The following is a 13,800-nucleotide window of genomic DNA, read 5'->3' as shown; positions in this document are numbered from 1 at the left end:
CGGAACTCACGGCCCAGCGTTGGCGGCTTCCGGCGCAGAGCAGTGACTTTTTCCGGTCGCGGGCGCCTGTCTCCGTCCCAGGAAGCGGCGTTCCTGTGGCCCACAGCAGGGAGGAATGGCTACAGAGCGTCATAGCTAAGGAGCCTCCCCAGCCAATCCTAGGCCTATTTTAAGCCTGAACTAAGAAGGCTCTTCTCCACTAAGCAACCAGCATGGAAGCACCAGGAAAAGCCGCAGGAGTCACCGAATGAGCTGAATGATCGGACCCAGCAAGATCCTCCAGTCCGGTCAGAGAGGGTCCCAGGAAAAAGTTGGACAAAACGCGTAACCGAGAATGCGCTATGTGTAGCAGGAAACTGGCGGCTTCATATCAGAAACGTTTATGCCAGCAATGTTTAGATAAAGTCCTGGCAGAGGAGTCCACTATCCTTGCCACTAGCATTAAAGGGGTTTTCTGGAACCAATTAACTAATTTCTATTTCACTGCACATATAAAAATAATATAATTTGTAATATACTTACGTTTTGATTTCATCTTCTAACACCCGATTCCAGCGCTGATCACGTGATGCATCTGTAATAGCACATGTCTCAGTGTACGGGTACATCATTCCTGTCGTCACTGTACACTGAGGGAAGTGGTGGACCGGATACTCCCTTTCTTCTGATAGTTTCCGGTCTGCTGCTAGGGGAGAGAAACACTGCTAGTCTCTGAGCATGCATGGTTTCTACACTAGCAGTGTTTACCAGGCATGCCCACTCCTGCACTATCACAGCATCTGCGTGTCATTTTCTCCCCCCCTAGAAGCGGACCAAAAACTATCAGAAGAAATTATGTGATGTCAGGAGCAAGTTGCTAGTAGTTCTCTGACAAGGACTTCGGTGCTTGGGTTAGAGCCGGAGTACCGGGCAGAGCTCTAGTATAGGCTCTGATTCGGGACTCTGGGGAATCCCCTGACATCACTGTTTATATATGGACAGTGTTGTCAGGCACTTCCCCCAGAGCCGGAGTCCCGGGCAGAGCACTAGTATAGGCTCTGCTCCAGGACTCTGAGGGATCCCCTGACATCACTGTTGTTTTTTTCTCTCTTGCTAAAACGTAGCAATGATTAGTAACCGGAGTTGTAATTTTGTATCCCTTTCTGTGAATTACAGGTGTCTGTATTCCCCATATACTCTCCATTTTCAAATCCTTAAAGGGGTTGTCCCACCATTTTAAATATTTTCAATGTATAGATAAAATTAAAAAAATTAACAATGCTTGCATTTTACATGCTGTTACAAAAATGATCTAGTGCAGTGTTATGACATTTACTTGTATAGTGCAATCTGGTGTTCAAAGTGTATAGCAGTGTGCACATCCACCTTTGAGTACTGGGGACACGCATGCTCTGTCACTCTCCCTGCAGCCAATAGAAATAGTTATCTGCCCTGCTTGTCAGGGAAGGAGCAGAATCTCTAAAGTAACATGGCAGTATATCTGAGTAGACGCATTCTGCAGGGAAGTAAGAAGGGACTACATCGTCAGCTGCCAATTGGGGAAGGAGACTGTTTCTTATCAGAGCCTCTGTCTTAGCAGTACAGATTAGCAGCACCATGGAGGACAAAGGAAAACAAAAAATGATAAAAAGGTATTTCTATTTTATGCTAAAAGAAAACCTTGCAAACTTAAAACCATTAATTAACCGCAATTTTAGGACTATTGGTATGAAGGTAATTCATGAGAAAAGCCCTTATAAGGTCCCATGCACACGACCGTAAAAACTCCCGTAATTACGGGCCCATAGACTTCTATTGGCCACGGGTACCTCCCCGTATTCTTACGGGAAGGTGCCCGTGCCGTTGAAAAAGATAGAACATGTCCTATTTCAGGCCATAATTACGGCACGGGCAGCCTATAGAAGTCTATGGGGCTCCCGTAATTACGGGTGACTACGTGTGTGCACTCGTAATTACGGGAGCGTTGCTAGGTGACGTCAGTAAATAGTCACTGTCCAGGGGGCTGAAAGAGTTAAACGATTGGCAGTAACTGTTTCAGCACCCTGGACAGTGACTACCGATCACAATATGATCATGTGACCGCTGCAGATTGATTGTGTATATTTATAAATGCTTGTTAGTGGCATCAGTAAATGTCACGCTTCCTACATTTATAATACATATAATGCTGCGATCAAAATTGCGTTTGAAAACCGCGCCATGTGTATGATCATTGTATTGGTTGAAATGTCCATTATATACTTAGTTGGAGGTTTAAAAAATGATTAGATGTAAATGTATCTTTGCCTACTTAATTATGATGTTGTTGAAGATTTTTCTACGAGTAAAGAATCTTTTGTCACCGAGACATCAGATCAGAAATGTTTTACTAGTTCTTCATTCTTCACATTAAAAGGTTATTGCCTTGTCTATTTTAGGTTAAGACAGAAGGAGATCTGATTAAAAAGAATTTCCAGAACTGCGAAAGAGAACGAGAAGAATTGCTGGAAAAGTGTAAAAATCTGGAGAATGAACTTGAAAACATCAAAGAGCATTTAAGGTTCAGTATGATTTCTGTAGATCATTGGCAGTATGTAATAACATTGGAAATATGTAGTCGGAAATTGTGGATCTTTTCATTGTGATTTTTGCTTTTTCCACGTTAGAAATTTCATGTACGAAAAGACGGATGAGAAAGAGAAGCAGAGAAATGTTGAGATGAAAAATCTAGAGCTCATTTCTCTCCTGACACAGTCCAACCAGAGGGTTCTAAGACTTGAGAGTGATCTGGAAAATAAAGAGAAAGTGCTTAAGGACAACAGAACTCTTCTGCATGAAAATAAGGAATTAAAAGAGCACCTTGAAGAAATAGTAAGCCTGAACAAAAGTAAGCTTTGTGGTTCAGAATTAGTGGACATCAAGCCCGTGCCCAAAAAAAAGGCAAGTCTGATATGCAAATCACACTCTCCCTCTCTTATGGTTTATTTTATTTTTTAACCCTTTCATGACTAAGGGTCATTGATACCCCAGATTTTCCATTTCTGATATGCACTTCTTTAAACGATAATGTCTTTTGCAACCGCTTTGAATATCACAACTATTTTACTTTCTTTTACCGATAGCGCCTCCCCCTTGCATATAGCGCCTCCCCCTGTAGGTAGCACCACCCCCCTGTAGATAGCAACATTCCCTCTGTAGATAGTGGACAGTGACATTAGGGGCTAACTCTAAAAGCAGAATCCCCTGCCACAGCGTCGGCAGCGCTGTGGCTGGGGATTCCGCTCCAGGAGTAGTCTCTGACGTCACTGTCCATATATGGATAGTGACGCCAGGGGCTTCTCTAGTAGCGGAATCCCCGGCACAGAGTGATCTGACACCAGGGATTCCGCTCCTAGAGAGAGACGCTGATGTCACTGTCCATATATGGATAGCGACACCAGGGACTTATCCAGTAGCGTAATCCCCAGTCGGAGTGTCGGCCGGGGATTCTGCTCCTAGAGACTCTGACGTCACTGTCCAAATGGACAGTGACGTCAAGGGCAATCTCTAGAAGCGGAATCCCCAGGTCTACCATTAGTTCCCTACTATTACTATTAAGGCATAATAGTAAAGCACAGACAAAGGCAAGACAATGCCGTACATAAGTATTGCATGGTAGAGTCTCGTAGGGTTTAGTAAAAAAAAAATTGAAAAATTAATATAACAAAATTTGAATTTTATTTTATTTTTTTAGCCCATTTTTCACAAAAAGGGATGTAAGCAAGAAAATAAATGAAACATAATTGTTAATGTCACCTTCGTAAAACTCTCAACTAGTAAAATATCATATTATTTAACCTGCCAGGTAACAAATAACTTTTCCTTTGTAAAAGTAGAACATCATGAAAACAACTATATCAATATTTTCCACCCCACAAATAATTATTTTTTCAGTTTTCCAGTACATTATATGGTACATAAAATTGTACCATTAAAAACTACAACTTGTCCTGCAAAAAACAAGCCCTCATACGGCTATGTCGATGGAAAAATAAATAGTTATGGCACTCTGAATGCGACGATGGAAAAAGTAAAATGAAAAAAAAAAATTTGTTTGTGTCTCCAAGGGGTGAAATCGAACATACTGAATTTCAATATGCCTGATATTTTGTTCTCAAAGGAGTTAAGCTACGGCCAGAGGGGTGAGGCAGCAGCTTATTCCCCTCTTCCCATTGAGGACACATGAACACTCGGCCAAACCAAAAGTGCATGTGTACGGGAATTTCTGGAGGAATAGCTGTCAACCAAACCAGCGTTGGTCTGACTGCTATTGAAGGTGTATGGTCACCTTTAGTTCAATGGCCAGTTATGTAATGTCTGATATTGTTTGTTTCATGTCCCCTCTAAATTGTAAAGTGCTGCGTAATATGTTGGCGCTATATAAATAAAGATTATTGTTACTTGTTAGTACCCACCTCATAGTTTAAAAAAATGTGTAATTGTCTTAAAATAAAGGAGAAAGCAATATCAATGTGTCTTATTGTTATTCAGCATACCACTTGAACAGATTACATCCCTTCCCATAACAAAAAGCATAATCACGTAATAACTTTCCTTCGTCTCTAAAAGATGATGAAGGAAAGTTTGGTTGTACTTTAAAAAAGGTGAAGGTAAAAGGCCTTACTCCTTCCAAAAAAACAAAAGACCGCTTTTATTCTGCAAAGTTTTCTTTTAAAATGATTTGTTGTATGTGTGTTACAGAACGACTCTTCAGATCTTGAACTTCTAAGAAATCACATACCTGAAAATATAAATAAGTTAGATCCTGATGACAGCGGATCACTCATCGCAGGGCTGAGGTCTGTATGTATAAATGTCTGGGTCTAACAAGTATGGTTGAATTATCCAGAGATTCTTTTTATTTCTTTTTTTCTTCTCGTTTTAGGGCAAAATTGTCAAAGAAAGAAGCTGAAAATCAAGAGCTTCAAGCTAAACTTTTCAGTGCAACTAGCAGTCACGCTCTGGACACCGAACCTGTAAAATTAACTTCACATGAATCAGGTCAGACGGGGATTTCAAAGGGGTTAGCCAAGATTTTATAATAGGTTCTGATTTTTCGAGAAAAAGTGCCACACCTGTCCACAGGCTGTGTCTCGTATTGCAGCTCCGCTCCATTCACATTTTTTTTTTTTCAATTCTAGTGGCAACATGGAAGCATTTTTCCCAAAAGTAAAATATATTTTTTTACACTTTGTATAAAAAATAAACTACTGTAACCTTGTTAAAGTTTTCTGACTCACTGGAGAAAGCCAAGAATAAACCCCAAAAAATAAGTGATCAATGGAAATTGGAGATGGCACAACACTAGGTGTTCTGAGCAAAGTCCCCTTGAAGGTTTATTGCTAAACTGTTTTTCAGATGAGATGGGTAGTTTGTTAGAGTTGCACTGTTCAGCAGTCTTCGCTGTTGTGCAGTAAATCTCTAACAACCCTTCTCACATGACGGGCTGTCAATGAGCTGAGGAGGGGTAGCATAATAGTACTAAAATTGTACACTTCCCTGGTTCAATTGATTACATTTCAGATTTACATTGCAGAAGTAGAGAAATGCCTTCATCTAGAGTCCATGAGCAAACAGTTACAAGAAGAGAATGAAAGACTGATGGAAACTGTGAAGGAATTGAAGCGGAAACTCGGTAAAGCCCAAGGTGAAACGGCAAACACCAAGCTCTCCATGGCTCAGAGAACCAGCCAGTTTCAGCTCATACAGGAAGAACTACTGGCGAAAGCTTCAAAAACAACCAAGCTAGAACAGGAAGTGAGTGCAGATAAGGCGTAAACATGTGCTGTGTTAGAAGTAGCGCATCTGCTAAACCCTAGGGGCTTGCAGCACAAACTACCCCTCTGAGCAGAAATTATATCACACACAATTCGGGGAAAACTTTATATGCAGCAGACGCTACCTTTTATTTTACATCTAAAAATTTAACATACCTCATCACGGCACTGCACTCCAGGCCTGGGGATCCACCTGCCCCCTGGCTCCCCACCTCTTACAGCCAAGTCCTTCTACCTTGGCCAACTGACCTTTTGTAACCTCCCGAGCCAAAACCTGTACCAAGGGTCTGGCGCACAGCTTGTGCGCCCTACAAAAAAGAACCCCGGCTGTGTGGCTGATGGCCACATCGTGTCTCCAGCAATTGTGAGCGCAATGCCGTGATCTGGGGCCTAACAAACACCCAAATCACAAACCCCAATACCACATTGCAAGAACGTTACTACAAACAAATGTACATAAAAACCAGGGCAGTTTAAGCAGGTCTTGCTCATTGGGTCTACACTAAAGGTACTGCCTACTCTCCTCTTTACTATCCCCCTACAGCTCCCCGCCGACTAACACCTACTCTCTGTTTTTTCAGCCCCCTATTCACACCTAACAAGGTGAGAAATGGCCTCCCCTCTCTTCTCCCTTACATCCCGGCTCCAGTGGCCATGAGGCCAGATCTATTTTCTCATTATCTGCCTCTGGAGCAGGAACCACTAACTAAACATTTAGCCCCCATTCTAGGGCTTCATGGCCACCCTTATTGCTCATTTGTTTGAGCCCTTTCCCCTGTCGCCTATTATACTCTACATTGTTTCCTCTGAGGTGCTTGTGTAAACATCAATTTTGAATGTCTTTAGATACATTTCAGTTCTTGCTTCCTCCCGGTTATCACCATATCTTAAATAATCGAAATTTCCGTTGTAGATTGTTACGCAATGTGTTTTTGTATTACATCGCTAGGCAAGAGACGAGAGTATATCGATGATGGAGGTGCTGGACATGAGCTTGCTCACTCTATGATTATATTTTTGACATCTATAAGTTACAGGGTATCTTCTAGCTAGAAGGAAGGGATTGGCTTTATTTAAAATGTTGCAAATGTCTTCTTCAGTGTTGTCATAGGGCGTACATGTTACAGCTATTTGCCCTGGCTAAATATTTAGAAAACCGTATTATACAATAAAGTTTAGCGGTTGTCTGTGCCGGAGGATGCCACAGACGAGCCTTATAGGGCTGCTTCAACTCCCTGGTCTACCAGCTAGGCAGGCCTTTAACGCATGGTATATTGTAATAGCTAGTATGTCTGCTTAAAATTCTTCATGCTGAGAATTAAAGGGCTGGAGAGTAGGAAGGTGCTTCACTGTCAGAATTATACCTCATGCACACGGCAGTGTGCGCCGGCTGAGTCCCATCAGTGATCCGTGGAAAGGTAGGACATGTCCTATCTTTCCACAGATCGCAGAATCCGGTCAGTGTTCAAGTTTTCATGGACCTGATTCACCCGCTAAAGTGAATGGGTCTGTAAAGACCATCGGGTGCCACTCGGATGCCATTAAAAACGGCCCGAGTGGCACATTGGTCGTGTGCAACTGACATTCGTGTTCATGTAATACCTTGGTGGGAATGCGCTCTTTGATTTTACTGAAAAGCTGCTCACGGTTGCAAAGATAATTTACCGATAAACAGAGGTTGATCTGTGTGCCTTTGATAACACATAAATCTATTCCAACAGTCCAAAAAAATTAATCCATCATCGCTGTTATGAACAGAAGCCATGACATTAGTGTGAACAGAGCCTAAAAAAAAATCTGGATATGTATATTGGGTAACCACGTGTGATAATAAAATATATATATTTTTTTAAATTGTATGGATGGATGTCTGCGTTCTTAACTTTTTGGCTTGTATTATCTATTAGGATGCTAACCTATCCTTTTTAGCTACATTTTACAAAAGCTTCGTATGTAATAGAATCTCCTGGATGTCGTTTAATTGGGCTGTATAATCTGCTAGTGTACGGCCAGATTATAAATTGATTTCTATGGATCTGCCCCGCTCTAATTCACAGTGCCGTCCCTGAACCAAGATCTCCGATTTATTTATACATACAGCACAGTTTATAGACTGGCTGCACAATAGACTTCAATGGACACTGCTGTATTTTATGTAATATGTAAATAAACACACGTCCGTGTAACCACAATCTGTGTGTTCACAATATAATATAGCGTGGATTGTAAAAATAACTTTTTGTTTATATGAGCAGAAATGTAAGCCGGTATTATACGGACGATAGAGGATTAGGTTGATAAACCTTAGGCTGGCATGTACTGTATATAATAGAGAAATTCATTTGTATTTGTAGTTTAGATGTCAAACTCCAACAATATTTTACATTGTTCCGTCAGTTTATATCTCGTTTTATATGCCGTTCTAGTAATATTCTATAACCTTTTGCATATATCATGCAGTATTTATTGAAAATCTCTGCAGAAATGGTGTGATTCTTACATAGATATTATTGGCAGATGATAAAGAAATCTTTGAAGATTACCTCTCTCCAGAAATTATTGGAAGAGAAGACTGAGGCTTACTCATATGCTGCAGCTAGGAACGGCAGGCTGGAGGAGGAACTAATGGTAATTTATGAAGAATAATTCTCATGTGAAGTTATATCGGAAAGCCGGGATTTTATCTTCACTTACTGCATGCCTGCATGACCTCTAACTGTTCCAGCTTTAACCCAGGGGTCTCAAACTCGGCCGGGTAAATGGGTCGCACGTAGAAAAAATGTGAAGTTGACAGGCCGCATTACTTTCAAATTTGATACAATACAAAATTATAAAAACAATTAGTTATTTTAACTACTATAACAATACTAAATTACTATAATAATACCGCTAGGTTTAAGCTTACCGGAAAATTGCGAGTTTACACCACATGCTTAATTTAACAATCCAGTTTTAAGTGTTGCTAAATGCAGTCTGACTGCTCATTTGGCAGACACAAGAATGTCAAGATTGGGCAGCCCCTTTTTAGATAGGGCCACCCGCACCCCCCGTTGGATAATGCCACGGTGCCCTCTGTAGATGCTGCCATAGTGCCAACTCCCATAGATGGTGCCACAGTGCACTCTGTAGATGGTGCGCCACAGTACACTCTGTAGATACTTCCATAGTGCCACCCACCCACCCCCGTTGGATAATGCCACAGTGTCCTCTGTAGATGGAGCCACAGTGCCCCTTGTAGATGGTGCCACACATTCACCCACCCCCTTCCTGTGGATAGATCCATTGGGGCTCCCTCTAGGAGTGGAATACCCAGCCATAATATCACACTTTTAAGATTATCTCATAGGATAGGATTGGGTCCCAGCAATGCTTAGAGGTCTGAGGTCAAGAATACCTTTTGTTAGCACCATTGTGAGATTTTTTTTGTATTTTTCAGGATTTCAAAGCTCAAATACATCACTTGGAGGAAAACATTACCAAAGAACACCAAGAAGTTCTCTTGGAATTTGAAAAATCAAAAAATATGCACCTGGATCAACACAATGAACTCCTGAAACAGATTGAACATGTAAGATAAAGTAAAGGTTAGAGGAGTATTTCCATTTCTTACGTATATGGCATATCCACAGGATATAGTCAAGACAAAAAAACACACAAAGGTATGTATAGGGCAAAAGAAGTCTATAGACACCGAGTATATCACAAAAGATTAAATTTAATGATAACAAATACACCACATGGACATTGTTAAAATCACTTAAAAAAGCAATCACATGCTAAAGCTGGTCTCCTGGGGAATGCCACCCTGGTAAGTGGCCAAACAGAAACAACACCAGCAATAGACCTACCTAAAGACACCTCGGATAACAAATGTAGTAATATAGACATGGATAGAAAGAATATTGCATCAAACCATTAAGTATACATATCCTGTGAAATCATGGATTATCCAAAAAGAGGAGAAAAAAGATCTGGATGCCCCACGCGTATCGCCACAATGTGGCTTCCTCAGGGGTAGAAGATAAAGTAAAGGTTAGAGGAGTATTTCCATTTCTTACGTATATGGCATATCCACAGGATATGCTATAAATGTCTAGTAGGTGTGGATCCCGTCTGGCACACTCACTGTACTGGAGAATGCTTAATTGACTATTCCCGTAACTCCCATTGAAGTAAATGGAGAGATCTGCGCACTTGAGCTCCCACCTCTACAATCATTCTCCGCCTGGATGTGGTGGCCAGCAGCTGCCTCACCAGGTGAGTCGGGGGGCAGCTGTGTTTTTTGTTTTGTTTTTTTTTTTCCACGCGGATCTGTTGTCTGTCTGAGATAGGACACCCCTTTAAGATCAGCCTAATTGTGGCAGTCCCATCTATATGATATGTTTTATATGATCTATTGTGAAATAATATTAAACGTTGACTATGCTTATGTTTACTTAATCAAGTTTTACGTTATTAAACATTCTCAACACTTTAGAACATTGATGATCACCTGTCCCATCACTTACAATGGATGCAAATATTACACATAAAACCGTATTCATTGCACCCCAAAAAATATCCTCTAGACCAACATTCATCTGTGATAAATGTAAACCAGTACAAATCCCCAGTTTTCGATGTAATACATGGTGAACCTCACAATGTGTACAGAAATATCCTTTTACAACCAAAGCAATTTATTTTGTTACAAGTTAAGATTATTTTAGTTATATAGTATTAATCCAATAGGAAACTGTATGAAGTTAGAAGTGGATAGTGGGCCAAGAATATCTAGTACTTAAAGGGGTTGTCCAGGCACTGACAACTGAGGACATATCCAGAGGATAGGTCATCCATTTATGATCGGTGGGGGTCTCCGGGCACCGAATGTCCAGGTGGTCAAGTAAATAGTATCAGAGTTGCTTTTCTGCAGCACGGCCGCCATGCAGTAGTCTGAGCCATCTGCTTCTGGTTCCGAGCTCTGCATACCGTGCATAACAGCCGGAGCAGATGATCGTCCGGGTGTCGGACCTCCACCAATCATATACTGATGACCTATCCTGTGGAAAGGTCATCAGTTGTCCGCGCCTGGACAACCCCTTTCAATATTGTCATTAGGAATACATATTAATTTACATATCCTAAAAGGCAAATAAATAGGACTAACAATGTTTGGTCTTAGGCAAGACCCAACTAGCAGCAAATAGTTCTGCTCTCCATTCTGTTATTAGATTTTTTAAGTATCTAACAATACGCAAAATATTTAGTGCGATAACTGGAAATGCACCACCAATAAATGCTTCAAATTAACAGTATTGTAATGTTTAATTCCTTTGTTTCTATGAGGACTGTGTATAAAATGTTTGTACTGGTACTGAAAAGACATGCCTTACTATTTGCCTTGGTCTACCCTCTGTATGTGTCTAAGCTCCAGGGCTGAGTAATTGCCATGTTTCTCCCAAAAAATTTAGAACATTCATGCCGATGTCCTTTAACTAAATTTAGAATAACAAAATTTCAATGATATTGTAATAACTATAGAAATCTTTCTCTTGACATTCTCGGTGTAGAAAAGATTAACATTTGCCCCGGTGCCTGGCATTTAAATTGTCACTGTCATTTATTTAATCCTAATTTTGTTTTTAATAATTTATCTTCATCATAAAGTTTCCATTAATTGGACATTGAAAAAAAAAAAAAGACAAAAATGCATGTACATAATTAAGAATGAACATAAGTTAATAAAACCTATTGCAGAGTTACTTTTTATCATAGTGACACCTCGTCATTTGTGCTGCTTGAGGCTGACTATGAAGCTTATCTTTGCAGAGTTCAGCCGTGGCTTCACAAATAACTCTGCCATGGCATGTTTAAGCAGAAACTTCAAGTGTTCCCCCCCAAATATACCAGATTTATTGTGTGCGTTAGACATTACTGTAAACCATGGGTAGTCTCATTTGCGTTCACAATTTAATCCTTGATTTTCCTTTTTTGACCCGTTAAAGCTCAATTGTCAGCTGGAAATGAAGAACTTGGAAGTGGCTGAACACGAGGTTACCATCAATAGGCTTCAAGAAGACACCGCATCAAAACAACTGCAGCTGGAGTCTCTGGAGAACATGCTGGTGGAAGCAAGGAAGGTATATTCAGTATTCATATTATATGCCAGACGTGTCCTACATGCACAGGGTCCCAGTTGGTGGCTTTGCCCACTTTCACCTTGTAAACCGCTTTCTACTGTCTATTAACTTGCAGGTAAGAGGCTGAGCTAGTGAATTTCATACCTTACAATCCCTGGTGGATTGTTAGAGACGTGAGCTATTAGAAAGCAAGGGACCCATATAACTATTCTTGCACAGGGCCCCACTGCTGTCCGTTCACCCCTCTAACAGGTCCCCCACATATACGCAATGCTACTAACTGACCACTTTTATGTTGTCCGTGGACTGCAGCTGCCCTCAGGCCGGATGTTTCTTACAGGTCGTCATGAGAATGCTTAGCAGAGAAGGCTTTGTCTAATCGTTTTATGTTAGAGATTTGCTATATAATAAATGATACGAGTAGTCATATTGGCATATTCTGGTATGGCTGTTAATTTGGGACTGTCTACCGAGTGGTCCTATAACTTTATTGGTATGTTTTATATACTTTTTTATTTTTTTATTCCTGCCTGATAATCCAGAATATTTGATAATGCCCCACCTATCAATTTTTTTCAATAATTAGTTAAAATAATTTTAATGTATATTGTATATCATGATGCTCGTGGCAGCAATATAGTTTTTAACTCCTAAGTCTCCCTTTACTTTACATTCAAATGGCATTGCGTCTATGTAATACATATTATTTATTGCGCCTCATTTTTTTTTTTACGAACACGTCTTATGCATAGGAACTTGAGCTTCACCGAAAAGGCACGGTTGACAGAATGAAAGTACTAGAGAACCAAGTAGAGATTGAAGCTATGAAGGTAAGCGACCAGTGTAAAATATAAGGATATTAGTAGGTATTGAGGCGTTATTTTAACATGATCAGCCATTTGAGTAGTATTGTTACCTGTATACTAATCTGATGCATACGTGACTCTTACGTTTTATTTACAGGCGTTCATCATTTTGCACTGTTTTTATGTTGTGCCCTGTAATGTGCTGCCCCTTGTAGCAACGGTAACATTAGCTTATTCCAGTTTGTGTGCTTTTTTTTTAATTTACAGGTTAAACAGCTAGAATCGGCCTTAGCGGTTTGTAAAGAAGAATTAGGATTATATTTACAGCAGATGGAAGTTCACAGAGAAAGTTTTGAAAATCAGTCCAAGAAAAAGTCTGAAGAGGTGAATATCCTAAAATGAGTTACCATTTGGAAGCTGAATGATGACAATTAATATACAACATGTTAGAACTGTGGATAGGTGGCAGGTTAACAAATATTATAGTTATTCAAAAACAGAATATAGAACAATACATTGGTATAAAATCCAGTAAGGCTTCTGTATACTATTTTTAAGCACCATTTTACAGTTGACATTTTTCTACATACAATGTTCCAAAACTTTTTTTTATTATATTGAAATTAAATAAAGATTAGACGTATTGATAATAGAGCAAACATACTGAACAATGCAAATCCAATACATGGATAGATATTGGTTATAAATCTTGACAAAAATAAGTCCGGCATGGAACCATATCATTTGAAGGTACATTAGAACTGTAGTGAGAACCTGTGAAAGTAGTAAAATTAACCTGGTGAATGGGGACCAAACCTCGATGGAATGTTGTCCGTTTAGGGATTCCAAAAAAAGATGAAAAATGAAACGGGAGGAAATAGCAAGAGGGAAGGAGGTGGGGGGACGGGTTCCCAAGATAGGGGTCAGGGAGATACACTCAGATGGATAAAGGACGCACATAAACGGTTAAACTCCAATGTGAGAGACGGAAGGGAGGTGTAGCAAAGGGAGTGTGACTGCTATATACTGCCCGAGGAGCCCAAACCCGCTCTAACACCTCCACCCTATAGGTCTACA

At 40.3% G+C, this 13,800-nt stretch overlaps 1 protein-coding gene across 2 annotated transcripts in view; it reads left to right on the top strand.

Moving 5' to 3' along the window:
* Positions 1 to 13,800, top strand: part of CCDC18 (coiled-coil domain containing 18) — a 41,203-nt gene that overhangs the window by 8,029 nt on the left and 19,374 nt on the right. For both annotated transcript variants that reach the window (XM_075833198.1, XM_075833197.1), the window contains exons 8-17: positions 2,418 to 2,539; positions 2,646 to 2,919; positions 4,720 to 4,817; positions 4,904 to 5,019; positions 5,555 to 5,775; positions 8,313 to 8,423; positions 9,232 to 9,363; positions 11,783 to 11,917; positions 12,670 to 12,747; positions 12,991 to 13,107. In XM_075833198.1, coding sequence (XP_075689313.1) covers positions 2,418 to 2,539; positions 2,646 to 2,919; positions 4,720 to 4,817; positions 4,904 to 5,019; positions 5,555 to 5,775; positions 8,313 to 8,423; positions 9,232 to 9,363; positions 11,783 to 11,917; positions 12,670 to 12,747; positions 12,991 to 13,107 — 1,404 coding nt within the window. The remainder of the gene's footprint in view (positions 1 to 2,417; positions 2,540 to 2,645; positions 2,920 to 4,719; positions 4,818 to 4,903; positions 5,020 to 5,554; positions 5,776 to 8,312; positions 8,424 to 9,231; positions 9,364 to 11,782; positions 11,918 to 12,669; positions 12,748 to 12,990; positions 13,108 to 13,800) is intronic.

Source organism: Rhinoderma darwinii, chromosome 7 (genome assembly GCF_050947455.1).
Source record: "Rhinoderma darwinii isolate aRhiDar2 chromosome 7, aRhiDar2.hap1, whole genome shotgun sequence".
Lineage (NCBI taxonomy): Eukaryota > Metazoa > Chordata > Amphibia > Anura > Rhinodermatidae > Rhinoderma > Rhinoderma darwinii.
The sequence above is the reverse complement of the archived record's forward strand: the minus strand, read 5'-3'. Positions and strand labels throughout refer to the sequence as shown.